Source organism: Typopeltis vanoorti, chromosome 19, assembly GCF_054136105.1.
Source record: "Typopeltis vanoorti isolate ZY-2024b chromosome 19, IOZ_Tvanoo_1.0, whole genome shotgun sequence".
Lineage (NCBI taxonomy): Eukaryota > Metazoa > Arthropoda > Arachnida > Uropygi > Thelyphonidae > Typopeltis > Typopeltis vanoorti.
Genome location: NC_143567.1, coordinates 38,939,073 through 38,962,547, shown reverse-complemented (window position 1 = coordinate 38,962,547; position 23,475 = coordinate 38,939,073). Strand labels below are relative to the sequence as shown.

The 23,475-nt window shown below is 37.9% G+C and overlaps 1 protein-coding gene across 2 annotated transcripts in view; it reads right to left on the bottom strand.

Annotated features, from left to right (window-relative positions):
- The window catches only part of LOC150096010 (EEF1A lysine methyltransferase 1), an 84,146-nt gene that overhangs the window by 44,580 nt on the left and 16,091 nt on the right, over positions 1-23,475 (bottom strand). For both annotated transcript variants that reach the window (XM_090408891.1, XM_090408890.1), the window contains exon 3: positions 6,558-6,640. In XM_090408891.1, the coding sequence (XP_090265017.1) occupies positions 6,558-6,640 (83 nt within the window). The remainder of the gene's footprint in view (positions 1-6,557; positions 6,641-23,475) is intronic.

The window sequence follows — 23,475 nt, the reverse complement described above, 5'->3', positions numbered from 1 at the left end:
CTTCCACAGATGACCTCCAGCGGACCCTGGATAGGTTTGTAGCTGTTTGTGCAGACACCGGAATGAAGATCAGTGTGGCCAAAACAACATTTGTGGTCTCAAGACAACCATCCCAGTGCACTCTACATGTAAGTGGGGTCCCAATGAGGCAGGTGGAGAAGTTTAAATACCTTGGGTCCATATTCACGAATGATAGAAAATGGGATGTAGAGCTAGGTACTCAAATTGGCTTAGCAAGCTCAATATTGTGGGAGCTTGGCCGTTCGGTAGTATTGAAGCAGGAGTTAAGCCAGAAGGCAAAGCTGGCTGTCTTCAATACAGTCTATGTCCCCATCCTCACCTATGGTCATGAGAGTTGGGTAATGACTGAAAGAATGTGGACACGAATCCAAGTGGCTGAAATGAGGTTCCTTCGAGGGGTTGCAGGACTGACAAGACTCGACAGAGTCAGAAGCTCTGCAATTCGGGAAACTCTCAATACTCAACCGCTGCTTCTCCGTGTTGAGAGATCACAGTTACGTTGGTACGGGCACCTGGTCAGAATGCCACAAGAGAGGCTCCCTCAGCAGGCCCTCTTTGCCAAGCCAGAGGGTGGGAGGCCAAGGACTCGCTGGATAGATTATATCCAAAACCTTGGGTGGACACGTTTGGGAATCCCACCAGAACACCTAAGCTTGGTGGCAGAGGATCGTGACCATTGGAAGTTCCTCTTGCAGCTGTTGCCCCCCACAACCCAATTAGGAAAGGTGGGCCTTGAAGATGTATGTATTATGAGCTCCCTATTTCAATCAAATATATAACGAAAATCAGGTTATCAATGTTGCACAGTTATGATATTAAGTCCTATAATAAAAGACCAAAAATTATCTCTGCTCTTCAAGGGGTTAAAATTAAAAAAAGTTAAAAAAATTATCTCTACTCTTCAATAAGCATGCCAATCCATACACATGTTTGAGTCATTTTCAGTGCAGCTTCAATATCAGTATGCTGTGTGTGGCTTTTTTTCTAATTAGTACTTTCTATTAACTAAAATCCCAGCTATATTTTGAAATAACAAACACACAGAATACTAAATAGTTGAAAAGTTCAAAAAAGTAAATCATGAAATTAAGAAGTATGCTAAAAATGCAGTATTATTAATATTCTACTACAGTCCATCAGGCTCTATGCACACTTCTTAATTGCATGCATTCAAGAACTTTCAAGTGTATATCTAACAGTTTTAGAGCAACAAATTGCTAAAATTGCAAAAAAAAAAAGCAAGAATATCTAGTAAAAAAATTTGTGGCTTTCAACATAATATGGAATATGTAGCTTTTATTTAATACAGAAAATAGCTTTACTAAACTAGAAAAGAATGCTGGACATTACATGAGAAAGGATTAATATTCTTTACTGTTAACTGATGGCAGAATGGTTGAATATCATTTTTGTTATAATTGCATATACAAATTATAAAGAATATACACTATGTTGACAAAATTATTTGGACACCTAGTTGTGGTAAAATGAAAAAATGCATTTTAATTACATTTCTAGTAATGAATGAGACCACCTCTGGGGCATGCTATCAATCATTCCATGCTGTATTCTGTCAACAGGAATATACGTCCATTCCTTGCACAAAGCTATCTCCATTGCTGATGACACTGGTCTGGAGCAAATTCAGCATTCTAATTATCATTAACAGAGACCTCCAGGGAGTTAGGGACCCATCGAGGGAGGCCACATACTACACACACAGCTATCATCCTTACTCTTGAATTCATTCATACTGCTTGCACACACAACATCCAATGGCAATCTATTCCATTCATACATCACTCTATAAGAGAAAAATCTATCTCCTCACCCCTTTCTTAGCAGCATTCATTCTCGGCTTCCAATGATACCTTCTTCTCCTTTCCTCAACCTCCATAAAATGAAAAATTCCATCAACTGAAATCCTGTATGACCCTTTCAAAAGTTTGTAATTCTCAATCATATCATCCCTCTTTCTCTTGTTTGCTAGTGTCTGCAGTCCACAAATTCTCCATCTGTCTTCATAATTAGTATACCACAATCCTGATATCATTTTTAACACTCTCTGTTGCAGTCTCTTAACTATATCAGAATCATAAGAAACCAGACCTGTGCACAATAGTCCACATGAAATCTTTTCAAGGCCTTGTAAAGAGGCAAAATGACATCCTTATCTTTACATGTCAAAGTTTGTTTCAGCAGTGCAATCATCTTTTGAGTTGTATTTGCAATTTTTACTACATGGTTACTGAACTTTAATTTCCTATCTCCTAACACTCCAAGATCCCTATCCTGATCAGTTTCTTCTAGCATAATCACACCAATATAATACAACATTGAGTATCTAATCATGCCAACATACATGACTTTACATTTACTGACATTGAACTGACATCCATTTTCATATGCCCACAATTAAAGTCTATTCAAATCATTCTGCAAGTACTGCATAGCAGTAATCCTGATTACCTTACCTATCTTCGCATCATCAGCAAATAGTTATGTCACCTGTCAAATCCTTCCCAATATCATTAATGTAAAGATTGAATAACAGTGGACCAAGCACTGATCCTTGTGGTACACCACCACTGGTTACCTTAAATCTTGCAGACTCACATCCCAGTATAGCACTTTTTGATCTCTGTCAGTCAGCCATTTTCTTATGCACACTAATATTTTATAATCCAAACCTATATTCTCCAATTTATGCAACAGTCTTCCATCCTGTATTCTGTCAAAAGCCTTAGCAAAATCCAAAAGTATCATAGTGTATCCATTCACTTTGTCTAGTTCAATGGTTACTTTGTTATAGAATGTGAGCAAGTTGCCAAAACATGACTTTCCCTTAGTCAAACTGTGCAAAGTAGAGATTCACTGTCAACCCTTTTCTGAATACAAGCCCTAACCAATCTTTCTAAAATCTTCACTAACACTCCTGAGATACTAATTGGTCGATAGTTGGATACATCAGTCTTTGCACCACCACCATTATGCAATGCCATAAATTCTTTCCATTCCTGTAGAATCTTCCCTGCTCTGAGACTCATATCATATAGTCTAAACAAAGGAATAGCCAGTTCAGCTGAACACTCTTTTAGCACCCATGCTGATATCCCATCAGTCCATATTGCTGAATTCTTATTCAGTTTGGGCAACAGCTCTAATACCTATCCTCATACACTAGAGTTTCTTCATCTAGTTAAGAGGTAGCCGCGAGCGTAATGTTGCATACACCAGGTTGATAGCTTTAAATAAAATGGGCATTCGTCAGTTGAACAACCTCTTCTGCATCTGACACCCTCGCACCATCTGCATTCGGAAGACTTATTCTTTCATATTCATTCTTTATTTTACTTGCGGCATATCAATAGAATTCTTGTGGGTTTTCTTTAGAGCCAGTTTCTTTTCATACTCAGACTTAGCTTTCCATACAACAGTTGTGACTCATAGCCTGTGACTTATAATTTTCATAACAGACATCATCCTCATGCAAATGGTATTCCACAGCATCCTTTTCTTACGAATCTCTTGCTTAATAAGATTACACAACCATTTGACTCCTACCCTATTTATTCTTCAAACTCTCGGGACACACTCTGATATTGCATTTAAGTATTGTTTAAATGCTTCCCTCGCACTGTCAACATTCTTCATATCCAGCAACCAATCCCATTCCACTGAACTCAGTATGCTCTTCAGTTGGTCATAATTTTCTGCTTTGTAGTTCAGCATGTAACTTTTCTGAATGGAACATTTATAAACTTAGTCACTTCCCAAGTGAATAGTGCATGATCACTGTCACCAACTTGAGGCAGAATAATTTAACTGAAATGCCCTCTGACACTATAATCAAATCTAACACTCTTTGACCTCAAGTTCCTTCTATCACCTGCTGCTTGAGGAAGTCGTCTCACAACAGCTCAATAAATTCATTTTCATTCTTTTCATGAGATTTTACTGCTACCCAATCAATATTTGGATAATTAGTCTCTCATTACGATTATGTTTTAGCACCCATCTTTTCTATTTGGTGATGAATCTCTTCATCAATAGCAACTGATCCACCAGGTCTGTAACAACACTCCCACTATATAATTGATCTTGTTAGATTCCACCTCACGCCAGATGGCTTCAAACTCACTGCCACATGAAATACTGTTACTAGTACTACAATCATAGGTCTCAACACTAACTGGATTCAAGTCATCCAGTATCACTAGCAGTACATCCCCTCCTCTACTATCATGTCTAATCCTTCCTAAAAATACTGTACCCTTTACACTCAATACCAGTTAGTACATCTGAATCTGATAGCCAGGTCTCACTAATGCCTACAATCCTAGGTCCCAACATACTGACCAAGGGAATAAACTCTACCCCTTGGTTTCTAATACTCCTAGCATTTGTGTACAGACATAGTAATCTACCAGTATGTTCAGTTGGATACCCTAGTCTGTATGACACAGTTGGAAAACTTGCAGTTCTCTACTTCTCTGTAGTGCCTTATACATATAGACATCTTTGCACACTTTCGATGAGTCCGAACCAGATGAACACAAAGTCGAAATAGTTTTCTCCTCATAATCATTTTCATGATAATGCCCATTCCCGTCATTATCACAATTATACAACATTGTCGCTCTTACACTCATATTCATACCATTCCTCCCATTATAATTTAGTTTCCCTGACTCTCTGTGTTGGGCCTCAACCAGTTATTAGTTTTTCAAGGCTCCTGATACCAAATGCATTCAGGTGTAGGCTGTCCCTCTTATACAAATCTAATAATCTTCCCTCAAACTCACTCCACACATCTAAAAACTCGCATTCATTCCTTCTACACAGCCTACACATCAAATCATTTGCCATCATAGCCTTGCTAAATTCATTTTTATCATATCTAGGTAATATACTTACTATTTTCACTTTCTCACTTTTCACTCTCTCGTCTCTTCCATGTCCTGTCTTATATTGAACTTATCACTAGTTAAGTCATTAGTGTCTACTACAATTACGATCTTGTTTACTTTTCTGTTTTTGAAATGCATGTGTTATATTTTTAATTTGTGTTCTGGGAAAACTTGAAATCATAACCTACTCTATCATCATGGTGTTGATGACACCATACCAAATAACATTCTTTTATTTTACAAACGTTACTTACCTGATTTTTGTTATTTACTGACTTACCTGATTCCATGCTTTGTTTCTTATTTTGCTGCTAAATTTTCTTTTCCTCCCCATATTAATTTAAATGCCTCTCAACTTTCTGTAATTCCAGTGTCATCTCTCTGATAATTTGCTTTAACTTTGCAATTTTGGAGGTTACTTCATTTTCAACATCCTCCTCAATATCTTCAATAATCTCCTTAGTGTGACAAGCCTTCTTGTTCTCGACTTTGCTGCTCTTAGTGCGTTTACATTTCTTGTGTGTTTTTGGCACCATTTTAAACTATATTTATTATTGAAATATCTTAACAAAAATATGTTATAAAACAGTAAATACACTAAAATCTAACTAATATACTATAAAACTAATTTTCTAATGGAAAAACACAAAAAAAAAACAGACAAAATTACCAATTTTACACAAGCTCTAAATTCATCAACCAATCACAATGTAGCCTCAAACCCAAATTTGTTCCAAAGATGTTTGATGGGCTTGAAGTGAAACATGCAAAGGTCACTGCCTAAGTACTTCCCCAGTAAGTACTTAGGCAGTGTGCTTAAGTACTGCTCTACCTGGACATCATGGTTTTGGGCATGTCCACCAATAGACCAAGCCCTCATCCAACTGAAACATCCCAAAACCATTACATACCATTACTGAGCTTCCACCAAACTTGACAGTTGGAATGATGCTGAAACCTTTCCCCAGGGAATCTCCAGATCCAAACATGATTATCAGAGTGAAATATTCAGAAGCATGATTCACTGCTCCACAGAACCCTTTTCCAATCATCTACGGTACAGGAATGGTGTGAAAGATACCAGTCAAAATGTCATTTGGCATTGAGGGCATTGATGTGCAGCTTGTTTGCAGCAGCTACTGTGATAAGGTAAGGCATGCAACTCTCTGCAGACAGTTCTACTACTGACAGATGTCACTGCAGAATGCTTGAATATTCTGCAACAGAGCTCGTCAATTTTGGTCAATGAGTGTCGCTGGCCTCCCAGCAACACTCACTTCCTGCTGTGGTAATACCATTCATTTTCCATCTACAAATGACATAAGCAACAGTGGATTTCAGTATACTGAGACGGATACCAATGTCATGGACAGAAAGACCACTGATATGATAACCAACTACCATCCTACACTGGAAATCTGTCAGTTCAGATAAATGTGGCATCTTGACATTGAGTACAGTGCAAAACATGCAGTACATCCTACCTTTTATTACCAGATTTATGCAGACACTCCCTAAATATACTGCATGCAGTAGGATCCAAAATTTGCACGGCACATAAGATGTCCAAATACTTTTGTCAACATAGTGTAATAATATATAAACTAAAAAGAATATTTTTGGTACCTGCCAAATGAACCTGCAGCACGTAAAGCTTCACGTGCAAGTAGGTGTGCTGTTTTCTCATCATACCAAAATTGGCTAAGTTGCTTAAATAAAACAAAGATGGAAATTAAAAAAGACGATTAAATAAATATAAAAAAAAAGATGTCACATTTCACTATCTTTATTCCTTATCTGTAGAAAATTACTTGTATTTATTTCTAAACAATATTATGAAGGCACAAGTATTTTACTCAGTTTTTCCTTCTGAACATATTTATATAAATTTAAATAAATAAAAAAAGCACTCTCTCTAATATCACAAGTCAACTTTTTACATCATGTGTGTCAAGCTCATGCATATTTCGGTTTAAAAATTTTGCATCACTTCACAGTTTAAAAAAAAAAAAACAGAAAAAAAAAATCACCAGACAATTTTGTTGTGTGTAAGTCGAGTTTTTGTGATTCCTACCCAAGAATGGTTGCAAACCTATAGTACATTAGTTCTGTAAGATGGCTAAATATTTTTTTTTTTTTTTTAATTTTCATTATATATTATTATTATTAAGAGAGACCTCCAGGTAGTCAGGAACGCATCAAGGGAGGCCATACCATTCACACCAGCTTTCATACCTTTTCTTGAATTCATTCATGCTACTTGCGCACACAACATCAATCTATTCTAATCATGCACCACTCTATAAGAAAAAATTATAGCCCTAACCCCCTTCTTGACAGCATTCATTCTCAACTTTCATGGATGCCCTCATGTCCTTTCCCCACCTTCCAAAAAACAAAGTAGAAATAGTTTTTTTTTTTTTCTTAACAAGGAGAGCAGAACCTAAAACGGCTTTTCTGAGGGAATAGAACATTGCAATATTACAAATGTTGTCACAAGGATACATCAGAAAAAAAAAATATATATATATATATATATATATATATCTGGAAACCATTATCTGACCAAACATGGAATTTTTTTCAGCTACAACTTCTAAAGCTCCTAATAATGATAACTAATAATTAAGGAATTGACAGCGTACACTAGAAATATAAATTAAATAAACTTTAATATATATTTTCTGATATTTCAGCAAACGTCACGTTGCCATCTTCTTGGGAACTTAATACAAAGACACGTGCACACAAGTACAACATAACAGCAAATGAGAACCGAAGCTAGGAAGCTAACGTTTTCCTAAAGTCCTGATTATAGCCTGTCCAATATAGCCTGCCAGGTGCCCCCTGGCAGGCTATATTGGTAGTTCTTGGCCTTTGGGCTGAAGTTCTTCTGATAAATGCTTCCCAAATTTGGGGCAGTCTCATGCATCCAAATTTGTTGAGGTTTGGCATGTTCCTAAGGGCTGAGGTTGATTCCATGAATAGTCTTTTATATTTGAACTTGCTGCGGTGTATTACTGTGGCTTTCTTCCATCTTATTCTGTGGCGAGTATCCAGAGCGTGGTCTGCAAGTCCAGAGTGGCTGTACTGGTGAAATCGGATGTAATCCTTATGTTCTGAGATTCTGATATTTGCTGTCCTGCCTTTGGCCAAAGTAGGACAATTTACAGCTGCAAGGGACCTGGTATACACCAGGTAGGTCTAGGGGAAGTGGTTGGTCTTTAGTGGAGCGGATAAGGGATGCCAATTTTCTGTGTGGTCTGTAACAAGTGGTCAAGTCATGTTTTTTTAAGATTTTGTTGATTTTTTCCGTGGTGCCTTGGACATAGGGAATGGTGATGGATTTACAGTAATCATTTTTGTGAAGGGGGGGGGGGGGAAGGCGGGTTGTGGATAACTGGTTTAAGTATTTTTTGGATTCTTTTGGGGGGGTAGCCATTGGCTGAGAAAGTGTCACAGATGTGATTTAGTTCAGTGGTTAGGGCTTGATCATTTGAACATATTATTTTTGCCCTGTTAAATAGTGTCTTAATAACTCCATATTGTTATGAGGGGGGATGATGGGATTGTTGGTGAATGTATCTGCCTGTATGGGTGGGTTTTCTATAAACTGAGAAAACCAAGGTTCCATCAGGTTGGCGGGTGACTAGTGTGTCTAGGAAAGGGAGGTTATTGTTTTCCTCTTTTTCCAGGGTGAACTTGATTCTAGGGTGTTGGTTGTTTAAATGTGTTAGGAAGGAGAGGAGTGAATCCGGGCCATGTGGCCAAATAGCGAACACATCATCAACGTAGCGAAGCCATATGGTAGGTTTTTGTGGGGCTGAGTTTAAGGCTTTCTCTTCAAAAGTCTCCATAAAGAAGTTGGCCAAGGGTGGGGAAACCATTACTTCGGGATCAAATTACTGCTACACACGGTTCCCTAGCCGACATAAACAGAGCTATTTTAGCGCTAGAAAATGAGCTTTCACATACACTTAATCACGAGCTTTGGTCAGTCCTACATGACGTCTCGTGTATGGCGACTAATAAAGAATTCGAACAAATATGGAGCCGACATATCAACAAGTTTGAAAAATTAATAAAGAACTCGGCGTCCAAACCTACACTACAAACCAACACTGTAGTTAACCTTTCTTCAGTTATCTTGAAGCCTGAAGCACTCAACGCTCTGTCACGTGGTCACAACTTCGCCATTGCTCCTAAGAAATTACTGGCCGAGGAATTAATGATCCAAATTGAACGCAGGATTCACCACCTTCCAAACCACATCGCCAACGATATTAGATTGGATGTAGCCTGTGTTCTCACAAAAGCAAAACCTCCAAAATCCAACATATCTATTAGTGAATACAAGTCACTACAAGAATTGAAGAAAAACAAAGAAATAGTGATCACCAAAACGGATAAGGGGAATGCCACTGTGGTACTCAATCTTAATGACTACACAGGTAAGCTCAAGGCTTTACTATTAGATCGATCCACTTACCTCCCTATTGAATACAATCCCACCAACTCTCAAATTAGAAAACTCCATAGGCTCATTAAGAAGGTCACTTCTTGGCCTGTGGAGATTACCAACAGACTGAAACCATATAACTCCAGACCCCCCCCCCCCCCCCCGCATATATGGGCTCCCAAAAATACATAAAGAAAATGTGCCATTACGTCCCATAGTGGATGGCATTGATTCTCCCACTTACAAACTAGCCAAGCATTTAGCCAAAGCGTTCTCACACTATACTGGCAACACACCATTGCACATAAAAAAACTCAGCCCACTTCAAAGCCAGTATAGAAAACCTTACACTCCAACATAATGACATAATAGTCAGTTTTGACATCTCCTCCTTATTCACGAATGTCTCCCTCAAAGAAACCTTAGAGCTAATCCAAGCTAAATTTCCTCCCGATATCTCAGCCCTATTTCAGTTTACAATGAACTCAGGCTATTTCGTTTGGCAGGAAAAATTCTATAAACAGATAGAGGGGACAACCATGGGTTCACCACTTTCCCCACCCTTGGCCAACTTCTTTATGGATACTTTTGAAGAGAAAGCCTTAAACTCAGCCCCACAAAAACCTACCATATGGCTTCGCTACGTTGATGATGTGTTCGCTATTTGGCCACATGGCCCGGATTCACTCCTCTCCTTCCTAACACATTTAAACAACCAACACCCTAGAATCAAGTTCACCCTGGAAAAAGAGGAAAACAATAACCTCCCTTTCCTAGACACACTAGTCACCCGCCAACCTGATGGAACCTTGGTTTTCTCAGTTTATAGAAAACCCACCCATACAGGCAGATACATTCACCAACAATCCCATCACCCTCCCCTGACAACAATATGGAGTTATTAAGACACTATTCAACAGGGCAAAAATAATCTGTTCAAATGATCAAGCCCTAACCACTGAACTAAATCACATCTGTGACATTTCTCAGCCAATGCCTATCCCCCCCAAAAAAGAATCCAAAAAATACTTAAACCAGTTATCCACAACCCGCCTTCCCCCCCCCTTCACAAAAAAGATTACTCTAAATCCATCACCATTCCCTATGTCCAAGGTACCTCGGAAAAAATCAACAAAATCTTAAAAAAAAAACACGACTTGACCACTTGTTACAGACCACACAGAAAATTGGCATCCCTTATCCGCTCCACTAAAGACTAACCACTTCCCCTAGACCTACCTGGTGTATACCAGGTCCCTTGCAGCTGTAAATTGTCCTACTTTGGCCAAACAGGCAGGACAGCAAATATCAGAATCTCAGAACGTAAGGATTACATCCGATTTCACCAGTACAGCCACTCTGGGCTTGCAGACCACGCTCTGGATACTCGCCACAGTAATACACCGCAGCAAGTTCAAATATAAAAGACTATTCATGGAATCAACCTTAGCCCTTTGGAACATGCCAAACCTCAACGAATTTGGATGCATGAGACTGCCCCAAATTTGGGAAACATTTATCAGAAGAACTTCAGCCCAAAGGCCAAGAACTACCAATATAGCCTGCCAGGGGGCACCATCAGGACTTTAGGAAAACGTTAGCTTCCTAGCTTCGGTTCTCATTTGTTGTTATGTAGTACTTGTGTGCACGTGTCTTTGTATTAAGTTCCCAAGAAGATGGCAACGTGACATTTGCCGAAATATCGGAAAGTATATATTAAAGTTTATTTAATTTATATTTCTAGTGTACGCTGTCAATTCCTTAATTATTAGTTATCATGTTTAACCAGCATATAAGCCTCTCTACAAAAATTCTGAAGCTACTACAGCATCTAACTATCAAAACATGTTAGTCTAAGCAGGAACAACAACTCAACTGTTACCCAAATTGTCATCAAGCCTTTACCGTCTATTGGTTTTGGTGTTCACCACTGTGCAAAACATTCCACTGCTGTTAATGCTGAACATGCAAAGCCATGGCAGGCTGTTGAAGAGGAACATCTTGTGTTCCATGAAGAAAGTCACTTTATGCCCAAATGCAGACATGATATAAGAACAGAAGTAGTATTTGTGCTTGAACAATACTAGATGAAACATCTCCATCCTCAAGTGGGATGCAAAAGAAAGAGTCTGTCTACTTTTGGAGGGATGTCTTTTCCACTCTGCCACCATACCTACCTGATTTAGTCCTCCCTTCTACTTTAAGGTCCATTCCAGAAGCAGAAGTTTTCTGTCTATCTTCTTTTCATGAAACGATATCTTCACTTCCAGCCACGGAACCAGTGGCCTTCAACAGTGTCCTCCTTCAGGCTATACTTCAAACATATTGCTGGATGTCCAGAAGCTATTCTCATCTATGTATCAGACATCCCCTTACTATCACCCTGGGCTCCAGATCAATGTACATCTCAGCACTTCTGGGTGTACACCAAGGAGACCCCCCCTCTCTCTCTCTCTCCTATTTTCTTCAGTTGTGTAATTTTCTTTGCTCTCTTCCAAGCCAAATTGGCTACTCTCTTAACACAACTACTGTTAATGCAATGGCATTTGCTGATGATTTTATAGTCATAGCCTGTATTATAGAAGGATTGCAGGAACTCCTCAACCAAGCAGCTGAGATTTTTCGAGTTCAAGGCCTAAACATCAGTGTGACAAAGTGAAGTGTGCTTTCTCTTGTCCTCTCAAATTGAGATAAGAAACTGAAGAACTTTGAGTTTTCCTTGCACAGCATGTTCTTGAATTCTATCTCAGTTCTGGAGGAGTGGAAATATCTTGTATCCTCTCTAAGATCTTGTTTTCTTCTCTCCGAAAAGCTCCACTTAAACCTCAACAGAACATATGCTCTTAAATCTGAATTATTTCCTTCTTCCTAGACTTTATCAGAGGTTAGTCCCAGGTAAAGTCTAGTCTCTCTCTCTCTCTCTTGGTACTGTACCAGATGATGGCAGTAGCAGTTCGCTCAGTAACATTTTTCCAAGTCACTGTAAACCATGGAGGTTTTGGGATTTCCTCGTGATGGTGAGCACCTAGATTACATCTATCCAGATTACAGAAAATTTCTCTCTCCACTTCAGAATTATGTCTTGCTGCCTCTAAGAACTTCATGTATTAAGGATGATTATAGATGTACCTCTGGATGGGTACTTGATAGAAGGACACTGAGCATGACTGCTTCATATGAACAAAGGAGATGAGCTTTAATGTTGCACCATTCAGTCGATGAAGCTGCATTACAAAAATCTAAACATGTTCTCTCTCAACATCCATGAATCAAGGATAGAACTTGCTTCCTGTCTGGATTTGAATATATAAATTTAATTAGGACAAGAATCAATGCTCTGCTATTCTTGAGCTTGTACAGCTCGGGGTTAAAGTGATGACCAGAACTGCAGATCAGGCTGTCAGAGTATTTGGCTCGTATTGCTCAATACGAGCAATATGAGCCAAATACTCATATTGCTCAATGTTGTTATTGCACATGTCAGAAGACACAATGTAATAGCGAGAGTTATATAGAATAGGTCAAAGAACAAAAGTTGGATAACAGCAGTAGAGCCCCACTAATAGGGCTAACATTGAATTGAGGAAGTCTGATCTTGTAGTTTACTACAAGAGAGGAGATGAATTAGTCATTATCAATGTATCAATGTACAAGTCGTGGGCTCGGGAGACCACTCACTACCCTCCATCATGAGAAGGCTGCGTACTATGCTGAAAACCCAAGATTTGGTGTAGCTACCTCAGGAAGAATATCACATCACACCAAAATTTACCTCTGCAACTGTATTTTTTAAAGGTATATGGCATCAATAAAGTTACTCTGCATGCCTTGCAGAGTACATGGGCAGAATGGGGGAACTTACCAGAGAATGACTTCTCAAATATACAGGTTGGATAGCAGATGATATTGTTGGTGGGAAGGGGGGGGGGGCTCATCTGGCACTATGTGTAGGACCATCATATGTAGCAATATTTTCAGTGCAAAGTTAGAAAAATAAAAATATCTCTAAGAAGTGGAACACTAGTCTCACACTAGGAGATGAAACACCCGTACAGGATTCAAACCTGCAGCCTCTAAGTTGAATGCAATAACCACTCGGCCAACCAGTTTATAACACAACCAATCAATAACAAAGATCAGATAACAACCCTATTATTTGCATTTTGGTTATTCTGGTTATCAAGATAAAATTTAGGCATTTTATGTACTGAATAATGTACTGAGTAAGCTAGAGGAATGGATAAAGAAAGAAGCACATGCCATTTCTGTTCTCACTATCCATAGATGTTATTCTTGATTATGAAGAAAACAGATAACATCCTCTCATCCAATCAATGTAATTGAAATAATGTAATGACCATGCCTAACACACTTAGCAATATCTTTTTATTGACTTGGCATCTGTGTAATGTCCTACAGGGACATTACAAGCCAAATAAAGGTATGTTTGTTATGTTTCATTACAAAGATTTTTTAACTTATATCAATACTAATTAGTACTGATGACTAAAATATATAATTATTCAAACCATTCCAATGTAAATGTTATTCTTTGTGAGTATTAACTATTCATCTATTAATCACAAATAAGACACTGCAATTTTAAAAGATAATGATTACTTATTAACAGATAAGGAGTTTGAGAATATTCTTGTTTAAATATCATAACACCTATTTTGACAAACACCGATTTCAAAACTGCTTTTATCTCACAGCATCCTCAGGTTGGATCTACATAAGTAAAACTAGAAATGAAAAATATATAGTGACTCACTGAAAAAAAAAATAATTTCATGTTTTTTTTTTCTTTTTTGTTAATCAATTAAAAATTCAGAGCTATAAGAAGTTTGCATACAATTCAGTGTTCAATAAACTGTTGATTTATTTATCCAAAGAAATAAAAACATAGCCTTTGTGCCTGTGGTACAACAGAAAGTTGTAATAAAGAAGAAATGGAAAAACTTTTCAAGGCATTAAGAAGCCTTGAAAAATGTAGGAGAAATAACTGAGTAGGAAAATATTATCAGCTATACAGGGCGTTTCAAAAGGGTGTATATAATTTGTAGAAGAACAGAGAATAATTCGGAAGATGTAGAAAAGCTGAGTGAGTGTCATAATGTAGTAAAACACATACATTTTTGATCATGTAACTTTATTACCAAATGACAACACTAGATGGCACAATACATCAAACTATTTGAAAATGGTGACTTTCGATGGTGCAGAGCGAGCAAATTGTATGTAGGGTGTAATGTAGACTGCCTCCTCGTGGTGCACCCTGAGTAACACTAAATAGTCTACAGTGATAGATGGCTCCATTCTCTCCTAGTACGACTCATGGACACAATCTCTCAAATAACTCACATCTACCGAGGACCTGAGAACCAAGAATATGGGCTCTCTTAAAAATATGCCAATTAAATATAGAAGGTATAAGTAGGGCTAAATGTGAAGTTCTTACTAAGATCTTGAACTACTATCATATAGATGTAGTTGTATTACAGGAAACTCACACTAAGGAAGATCTAAACCTACTAATGAGAGGGAAAATACATGGATATAAAGTGATCATGGTTTATACTATAAACAAATTATAAGATCTGTGAACCAAGCATCATCACATATATAGTGTATCCATTATAATATCTGATTATACTATAACCAATATGTATTAACCTCCCTCAGGGCCAGTCCAAGAGTAACTGATGCCCCTAGGCAAAGAAAATTTAGGTGCCCATATACATTGTCTCTCTCTATATATTTTGCCTCTATATATTTTGTCTCTATATATATATGTTACTGCTAAAGTGCAGAAATCAGTTATTCTACAGATTATCTAGGTATTGTGCAGATTAACTAGGGTGATCCGTTAATGTGCCGAAAATTGTTTTATTTCTCAAATTACCTAGGTAATCTGCACATTACCTACTAGGCACTCGTTAAAGTGAAAATAAGATCTTTGCTGGAACAACAGCAACGTTTCTGTACGCTTAAATTAACATAATGTTATTTATTTATTTTTCGATATCTAAAGAATCAAGTTAATACAATCAAACAATCAACAAATTAGTTGATAGAATCAATCATCAATCAATTAAAAAACTATAATACAAAGAATCAAAACGGTTTAAAATATTATTACAATTAAGGAAATGAATTTGCAAAACATATGACACTGGCAAAACCAAACTAAAAGTAGAGGGGGGGAGGAGTAGGGAAAGGAAATGAGAGAAACAAACTTTTGAACTTTAACAATACGGAAGCCGTTAATGTGCACATTACCTAGGTGAAATGTGGGAAACTCTTGATTCCGCACGTTAACGGAGCAAATCAGTTAATCTGCAGATTAGCTAAGTAATGTGCACATTAATGGCTTTCGAGCTTTAGCGATAACATATACATTAGGTGCCCCTAGGTTCGCCTAATGATAAAACCGGCCCTGACCTCCCTTAGTTAAATGGTCAGATCAAGTACTGTCCCAACAACATCCAAGCATAATCTTGGGAGATTTTAATAGTCATCACTCCCTTTGGGGCTATAGAGAGGATGACCTAAATGACACCTTACTAGTGAACTGGATGGAAAATTAGAATCGCTATCTAATCTTTGATGCCAAAGATAAACTGAGCTTTCTCTCCTCTAGATGGGAAAGAGAATAGAACCCTGATTTGTGTTTCTGCACTGCGGATGATAATAACGGCCACATTCCCATCTCTAGGAAAGTATTAGACGATTTTCCAAATAGCCAACATCGACCTATAATCTATAAAGTAGGCCTAAATATTCCAATCATAAGAACAGTATTAAAACCTAGGTGGAACTTTCTCAAAGTTGACTGGGAATCTTTTAAGAAACAGGTTGATACTGTTATAAGATTTATAAAACCTACTTTAAACAACTACAATAGATTTGTTGGCATTATTATTGGTGCTGCCAACATACCATTCCAAGAGGTTTTAGGAGATATTATATTCCATGCTGGAATAATGATGGTGAAAGACTGTAAAGAATTCTCTACTAATAATAACCTTACAGTCACCACTGATTTTACTCATTCCAGCCAAAAAGCTTGGTTCCTGATTAGGAAGCTTGACCCTAATACAAGGACTACTGGTAAACTGCTAGCTATCCAAAATACATCGCAAAGCATATAGTTTCAATGACTAAATATCCTCAAGATATAGTAGCTACAAGACAGGTGAAACTAAAACTAAAAAATCTTAAAACAGATCTCCCACTATCTTCACTATCTCAGGCTTTCACTTCCCAAGAACTTACCCAGGCAGTTAACTCACTGAGGACTGGTAAGGCAGCTGGACTTGATAATATCAACCCTGAATTCATTAAGAACTGTGGTCCAAAAACTATTAAATGGTTTACTGCTATGTATAATAATATCCTAGATCCTGGCATGCTTCCATCAATTTTTAAAAGATCTAAAACTATTGCTGTCTTAAAACCTGGCAAAGACCCCACAACTGCTTCCAACTACTGTTCTATCACCTTTTTAAGCAACTGCCTGAAACTTTTGGAAAGAATGATAAACAACAGAGTTTCTCCAAGTATGCATAATACAACTCCACAGGAAGAGGCTGGCTTTAAACCTGGCATAAGCTGTTGTGATCAAAGTACTGGCCTTGACAACCTTCATAGAGAACGGTTTTAAAAAACAATTGAAAACAATAGCGGTATTCGTGGACCTCTCTGCTGCCTATGACACAGTGTGGTGGGAGGGTCTCATTTTAAAATTCTTACAAACTATCCTATCACCAAAACTAGCTAACCTACTTAATCAATTACTAGCAGACAGATAGATACAAGTATCTCTGAATGAATCCAAAAGTACATTCTTTAAGATTAAACATAGCCTATTTCAGGGGTCAGTTATCGCCCCATTAATTTTTAACTTATATATTAGTGATATCCCAGTGACAACATTGAGGAGATTCATGTATGCTGACGATATTGCCATTGCAACTCAACATCCCACATTCCAAAAAGCTGAAAACATCTTAACTGAAGATCTGGCTGTACTTGATAAATACTTTAGACGATGGCAATTACAACCCAACCTGAACAAAACTGAAGTTGCATCCTTTCATTTAAGTAATATCCAGGCTAATTATATTCCAAAAGTTTATTTCAGAAATAAACAGGTGAAATTTAACAATCATCCAAAATACCTGAATCACCCTAGACAGAAGTTTTACATTTAAGCATCATCTAGAAAATATCGCAAAAATTAAAAACTAATAATAATTAAAAATTAATAATATAATGGATAAACTTGCTGGTACCTCTTGGGGTGCTGATGCTAACACACTGCACACTACCACACAGTCTTTGGTTCATTCTACAGCAGAGTATTGTGCTCCTGTATGGCTGAACAGTGCACATGCTTCTTTAGTCGATATCCAGCTGAATCAAACTATGAGGATAATCTCTGGTGCTCTGAAATCTACTCCTGGCTACTGGCTCCCAACTCTCAATAATATAGCCGCCCCTCCCTTGCTTTGCAAGATCCAAGCCTTAAGCAAATTATAGACAAAAATAACTGGAAACAATTCCTTGCCTATCACCAAGACATTTCCTGTCATACCTCACAAAGACTAAAATCCAGGTGCCCTGCGTGTAGGAGTGCAATACAAATGAACGACCAGAACTTCGACCTATGCGAATCATGGAGAGAGAGTATTGGCTTCAACATACTTCCAATCCTCAAACTCCCATTTCAAATCCAATATCTCACCTGGAAGACCTCCCTAAACTGGATCAGAACAGGACATGGGAGATGTAAACATCTCTTGCATAAATGGAACTGGTCCGATACTCCAAACTGTGAATACAGAAGCAGGATTTAGACTATCAATCATATTGTGTTTGAGTGCCCTATCTACTCATTCTCAAGCACTAAAGAGGACTTTTTTAAACTGACCCCAGAATCCCTGAAGTGGATCTGGGATTTAAGGATTAAGCTCTCATTCTTAATTTTTTAATGTTTAATCATATCAACCTATTGTATCCCTTTTAACATGAATTTTATAATCACTTTTATGCTATTTTATGTAATATGTATGTAATATCCTGAAACTTGTACATCATATGCTAAATAAATAATAAACATTGTATATTTTGGTTTGAGAAAACGAAGTCTGCAACACAAGTTTAGAGGAATTTCTGCACACAGTACAGCAAAGAACCTCCTAGTGGGCATATGATCCACAAGAATTTTGTGGAAATAGGCTGTTCTGTACATCATCCAAGGTCAACAGGAAGGCCATGCACTGCTGATGCTGTCATGGAAGAAGTTCGGAAAGTTTCTAGAGAAATCTTGGAAAGTCAACTAGACGGGTGTCTCGTCAAATTGGAATTCCACGTGTGACTGTGTGGTGTGTTTTACGACAGCATCTACATTTAAGGCCCTACAAATTTACCTTCATACAACATTTGAAGAAAGATGATAAAAAGATATGAACGTGATTTTTGTATGGAAATTATCAATAGGATAGAACAAAGTGAGGACTTTTTGAACAAGATTATTTTCAGTGACAAGTGCACTTTTAATGTAAGTGGAGAAATAAGCACAATTGCAGAATTTGGGGAAGCAAAAATCCACACGTCAACGCAGAACATGTTTGTGGCACCCAAAGGCTAATGTTTTTTGCGCCATAAGCAAAGAAAGTGATGGACCTTTATTTTTTTTGCAGCATTCACCATTACTGGTGGTGTGTATCTGGAAATGTTACAAGGGTACCTAATACCACAATTAGATGATATTGACCACAATAGACACTTACACTTCCAGCAAGATGGAGCACCTCCTCATTATTTGACAGATGTAAGGTCGTACCTTGACACTCGTTTTCCAGGCAGATGGATTGGTAGAGGGGGGGGGTACCTGTAGCATGGCCATGGCAATCCACCATTAGATTTTTTTCTTGTGGAGCTTTGTGAAAGATTGAGTGTTTGTACCACCCTTGCTAGCCAATTTGGATGAGATGCATTCCAGAATTACTGCCACCAATGCTGAAGTTATGCCAGATATGTTCTGCCATGTGTGGCAGGAAATTGATTACAGATGGAACATCTGCAGAATTACTGGGCAGTCATATCAAACTTTAACTGTCTGTGTTGAAACTTCAAATACATTTGCACGGCAATAAAAATTGCCCATTATCACTATTTATGTTCTACTGTCATTCAAAGTTGTGTATCCCTTTTCGAAACACCCTGTATAGATATGTTTTGGGAAAATTTTGCAAAAATAGCAGAGCTAATAATAATTATTATTATCATTATTACACTCTCCATGGAATCAGTAGACTCATTGTGGGAGGTTCATTCAACTAACAACATTTATTGTACTGGATCTTAAAATCCTTAATGCTACCTGGCATTAACAACATGGAACAATAATGCATTCCTTTCACCCACAATTCTCCATGTAAAAAAACTACTCCTCACACCCCTCTTCACCACACTCTTATATAAATCCCAGGGATGGCCTCTGGTTCTTCCCTTCTCACCTTCTACCCTTTTTATAATCTCTTCTGGATTCATCTGATAAAATCCCCTCACTAACTCAAACGTCTTTATCATATCACCTTTTTAACCTCCTATCAACACCCTGCAATCTACAATGCTTCAATTCTTTCCATAGCCAACATTCCAGAGTCCCGATATTGTCTTAGTCACTTGTCTCTGGATCCGAGCACATTAGTCCGAGTGTAGTTTGACTCGTGCTTTATAAAGTGGCGCAACCATCTCCTTATCCCAACATGTTAGTGTACGTCTTATCTTATGTTCAGACTCTGCAACATCTGCAATATGTCTTTTCTTCGGTCTACTGTCAACTATCACTCCCAGATCTTGATTCTCATTCACTTCTTGCAATACAGCATTGTCAATTAGTACACAGTCTTATATTTCTACACTACTACCTTGTGCTTATTAATATGAAAAATACAACCCCCATCCCTTTGTTTACACCAAAGTCTATTCAAATATTCCTGAAAGGAATTAATATTAGCAGTGCTACTTATAATTCTCCCCCAACTTTGCATCATCAGCAAACAACTAAAAATCACCAGTCAATCCATGTGATATATCATTTACGAACTTTGGGGCATGCCACTGGTTACCTTCCTTTTTTTGAAACACTGCTCCATTAAACACAACTTGCTGGTATTGTTCAGAGAACTAATCTCCAATCCATCTAGCCAATAGTATATTGGTTGGATGGATTGAAGGTTTTCATTTTTGTTGGAGGTTTAATGGAGTAATGACAGCACTAGGAAAGGATTAAAAACTATTAATTATATGAAGAGCCAAAGGCTTCAATTCGGCGACATAAACTTATTTAAGTTAAGGGATATTACATCCCATATTGTTTCATAGCCGAATAAGAAACTCAAAGAGTTTCATGCCGAAGATAGAAACTATATAAAGTTCGGCGAGTCCAAGCGTAAGCAAATACCTGGATAGTGTTACAACTGACCCTTTAGGGAGTGCAACACTGAGGCAACTCATGATAAGGGTGGAGCAAGCTCCGATCACTATTCTTGATATTTCCCCATAATGTGAAACCCAGCTCCTAGAAGCTGTATTACTGTTTTACATTATGAGTGAGAGAAGGTCACTACCCAGACCGGTTTCAACCTTTATTGAGGTCTCATCAGTGAGTAGGTAGACCTAGAAATACCAAGTTTGTAGCAAACAGAACTTACACCCTACTATGAGAATTGCCAGGAAGGTGTCCTAATAAATTATTAATTATATGAAGAGCCAAAGGCTTCAATTCGGTGACATAAACTTATTTAAGTTAAGGGATATTACATCCCATATTGTTTCATAGCCGAATAAGAAACTCTGTGGGCATTGGTAGGCAGCCTAGGAGGTAAGCTGGGACCTCTTACGATTATTGTTTCCAAAATTTTGGGAAGTTTTATGCATTGTAGTTGTTTAAATTAGGTTGATTTCTGAGTGGCACTGCAGATTCCAAAAGCAGTTCTTTCCTTTTTAAATTTACTATGGTGAAGCATAGTATTTTCTTCCAGAAATGAGTTGCATCCACTACATGGTCTGCAAGGCGAATGGGAGAGAAACTGAAATCAGATCATTCCCCATTCCTTGGTCATTGCTTCAGATGGATTTCAGAAATGCCATCACTATCTCCTATGCCTGTGGTACATGTCAGGTCTTTAAAAAAGTACAACTTCTACACAGCTTTTAAGCCCCACCAGAAACTTGCTACCCTTATCTGTTCCACCAAAGATCAGCTCCTTCCTCTCTCAGTGCCTGGAGTATATAAAGTACCCTGTTCCTGTAAGCTGACTTACTTTGGACAGACAAGGAGATCAGCCACTATCTGTTTAGATTAACATAAATCATATCCCAGATTGACTGTGGTCAATCTGGCCTTGCAGACCATGTACTGGATACAACTCACAGGATTTTCTAGAAGAAAACCACAATGCTCTAACCATAGTAAATTTAAACAAGCGTCATTTGTACTCCCTGAAGATATCTCAGTGACTGAGATGAAATTGGAAGCATTAAAATTAGTTTTTAATTCTTTCCTAGTGCTGTCAATACTCCAATAAACCCTCCAACATGATGTTCTCCCAGCACTTAAGCCTTAACACATGGATACTATCCATTACCATTCTCTGTAGCTACTTTGGCAACTTATCATGTGGTGATCTGTCAAATGCTTTTGCAAAGTTCAACAGTATCAATGCATATGATTCTTCCTTATTCATTACCTTATTATAAAATGAAAATAAATTGCTAAAACAAGACCTGCTCTTTACAAATCCATGCTGACCACCATAAAGAATCCTATGTCAATCAACCCAATTCTATTCCTAACCAATCTCTCCAACACTTTAAATACAACTACAGTTATTACATATCGGTCTATAATTAGAAACTTCTATCCTAGAATTTTGAGTGGAATGGTACTATTTTGCCTTCTTTTTCCAATCCTTCCTTAAGAGTACATGATGATATGTCATCCATTCCCACAGCCTTATTCACATTTAACCCAATCAACACCTGATTCTTTCACTTCCAATTCTCATAATACTTGCCTCTCCTATATATTGCACAGCATCATTTACAGCAGTCTGATATAAACTGATAAAGGGCTCATTTAATAATTCCACTACATCCTTTGCAGCAGTCACTATATTACCGTCTATCCACCAGTGTCAACCTGCCATAATTAATCTTCCTCTTGCTTGCCTGCCATATAATGGACAGGGCAGATGCATATACAGCTGTGTACTTGGATTTTGCAAAAGCTTTTGATAGACTGATAAACAACAAGCTGGCAAATAAACTGAAACAGATATGACTGGATAACAGACTTCTGAGTTGGATCAGGACCAGCTGTCAAATAGGTATCAAAAAAAGTTGTATATGGGGTGCAGTATCCCGAAAGAGGTAGGTCACTAGTGGTGTACTGCAGGGGTCAGCTTTGGGACCATTTGTTTGTTAATGATATTGGGATGGATTAAACTAGTGATATGCAGCTGTCTATAGATGATGCAAAACTGGGGAGGGCCATGCATAGTCAAGCAGATGTTATGGCCTTACAAAAGGACTTGAATAGATTGCACAAATGGGCAGGCAAGCAGAACTATCTGTTCAATGTTGCAAAGTGTAAGGTTTTGAGATTTGGTAAGCAATGATGGAATGTGAATATATACTTGGAGGAGAAACATTAAAGGAAGTAGAGTGGTGGAGGACAAGGATCTGAAATTCAGGGGCCACATTGCACAAGTTGTGAAAACGTCACATCGGATAATGGCAATGGTGTAGAGGAACCTAACATGCAGAAATAGAGAGGTTATGATGCCATTATATAAGGCCTTGATCAGGTCTTATATGGATTATTGTGCACAGATTTGGTCACGGGATTTCATGGTGACGAAGCTATGTTGGAAAGGATCCAGAGAAGATTCACAAAGGTGGTCAGTGGTTTTTGGAATGTGGAGTACGAGGAGACAGATTGAGAGAATGTAAGTTGCAGAGTCTCATGAATAGGAGGAAGGGGGGGGGGATATTATTGAGACAAATAAG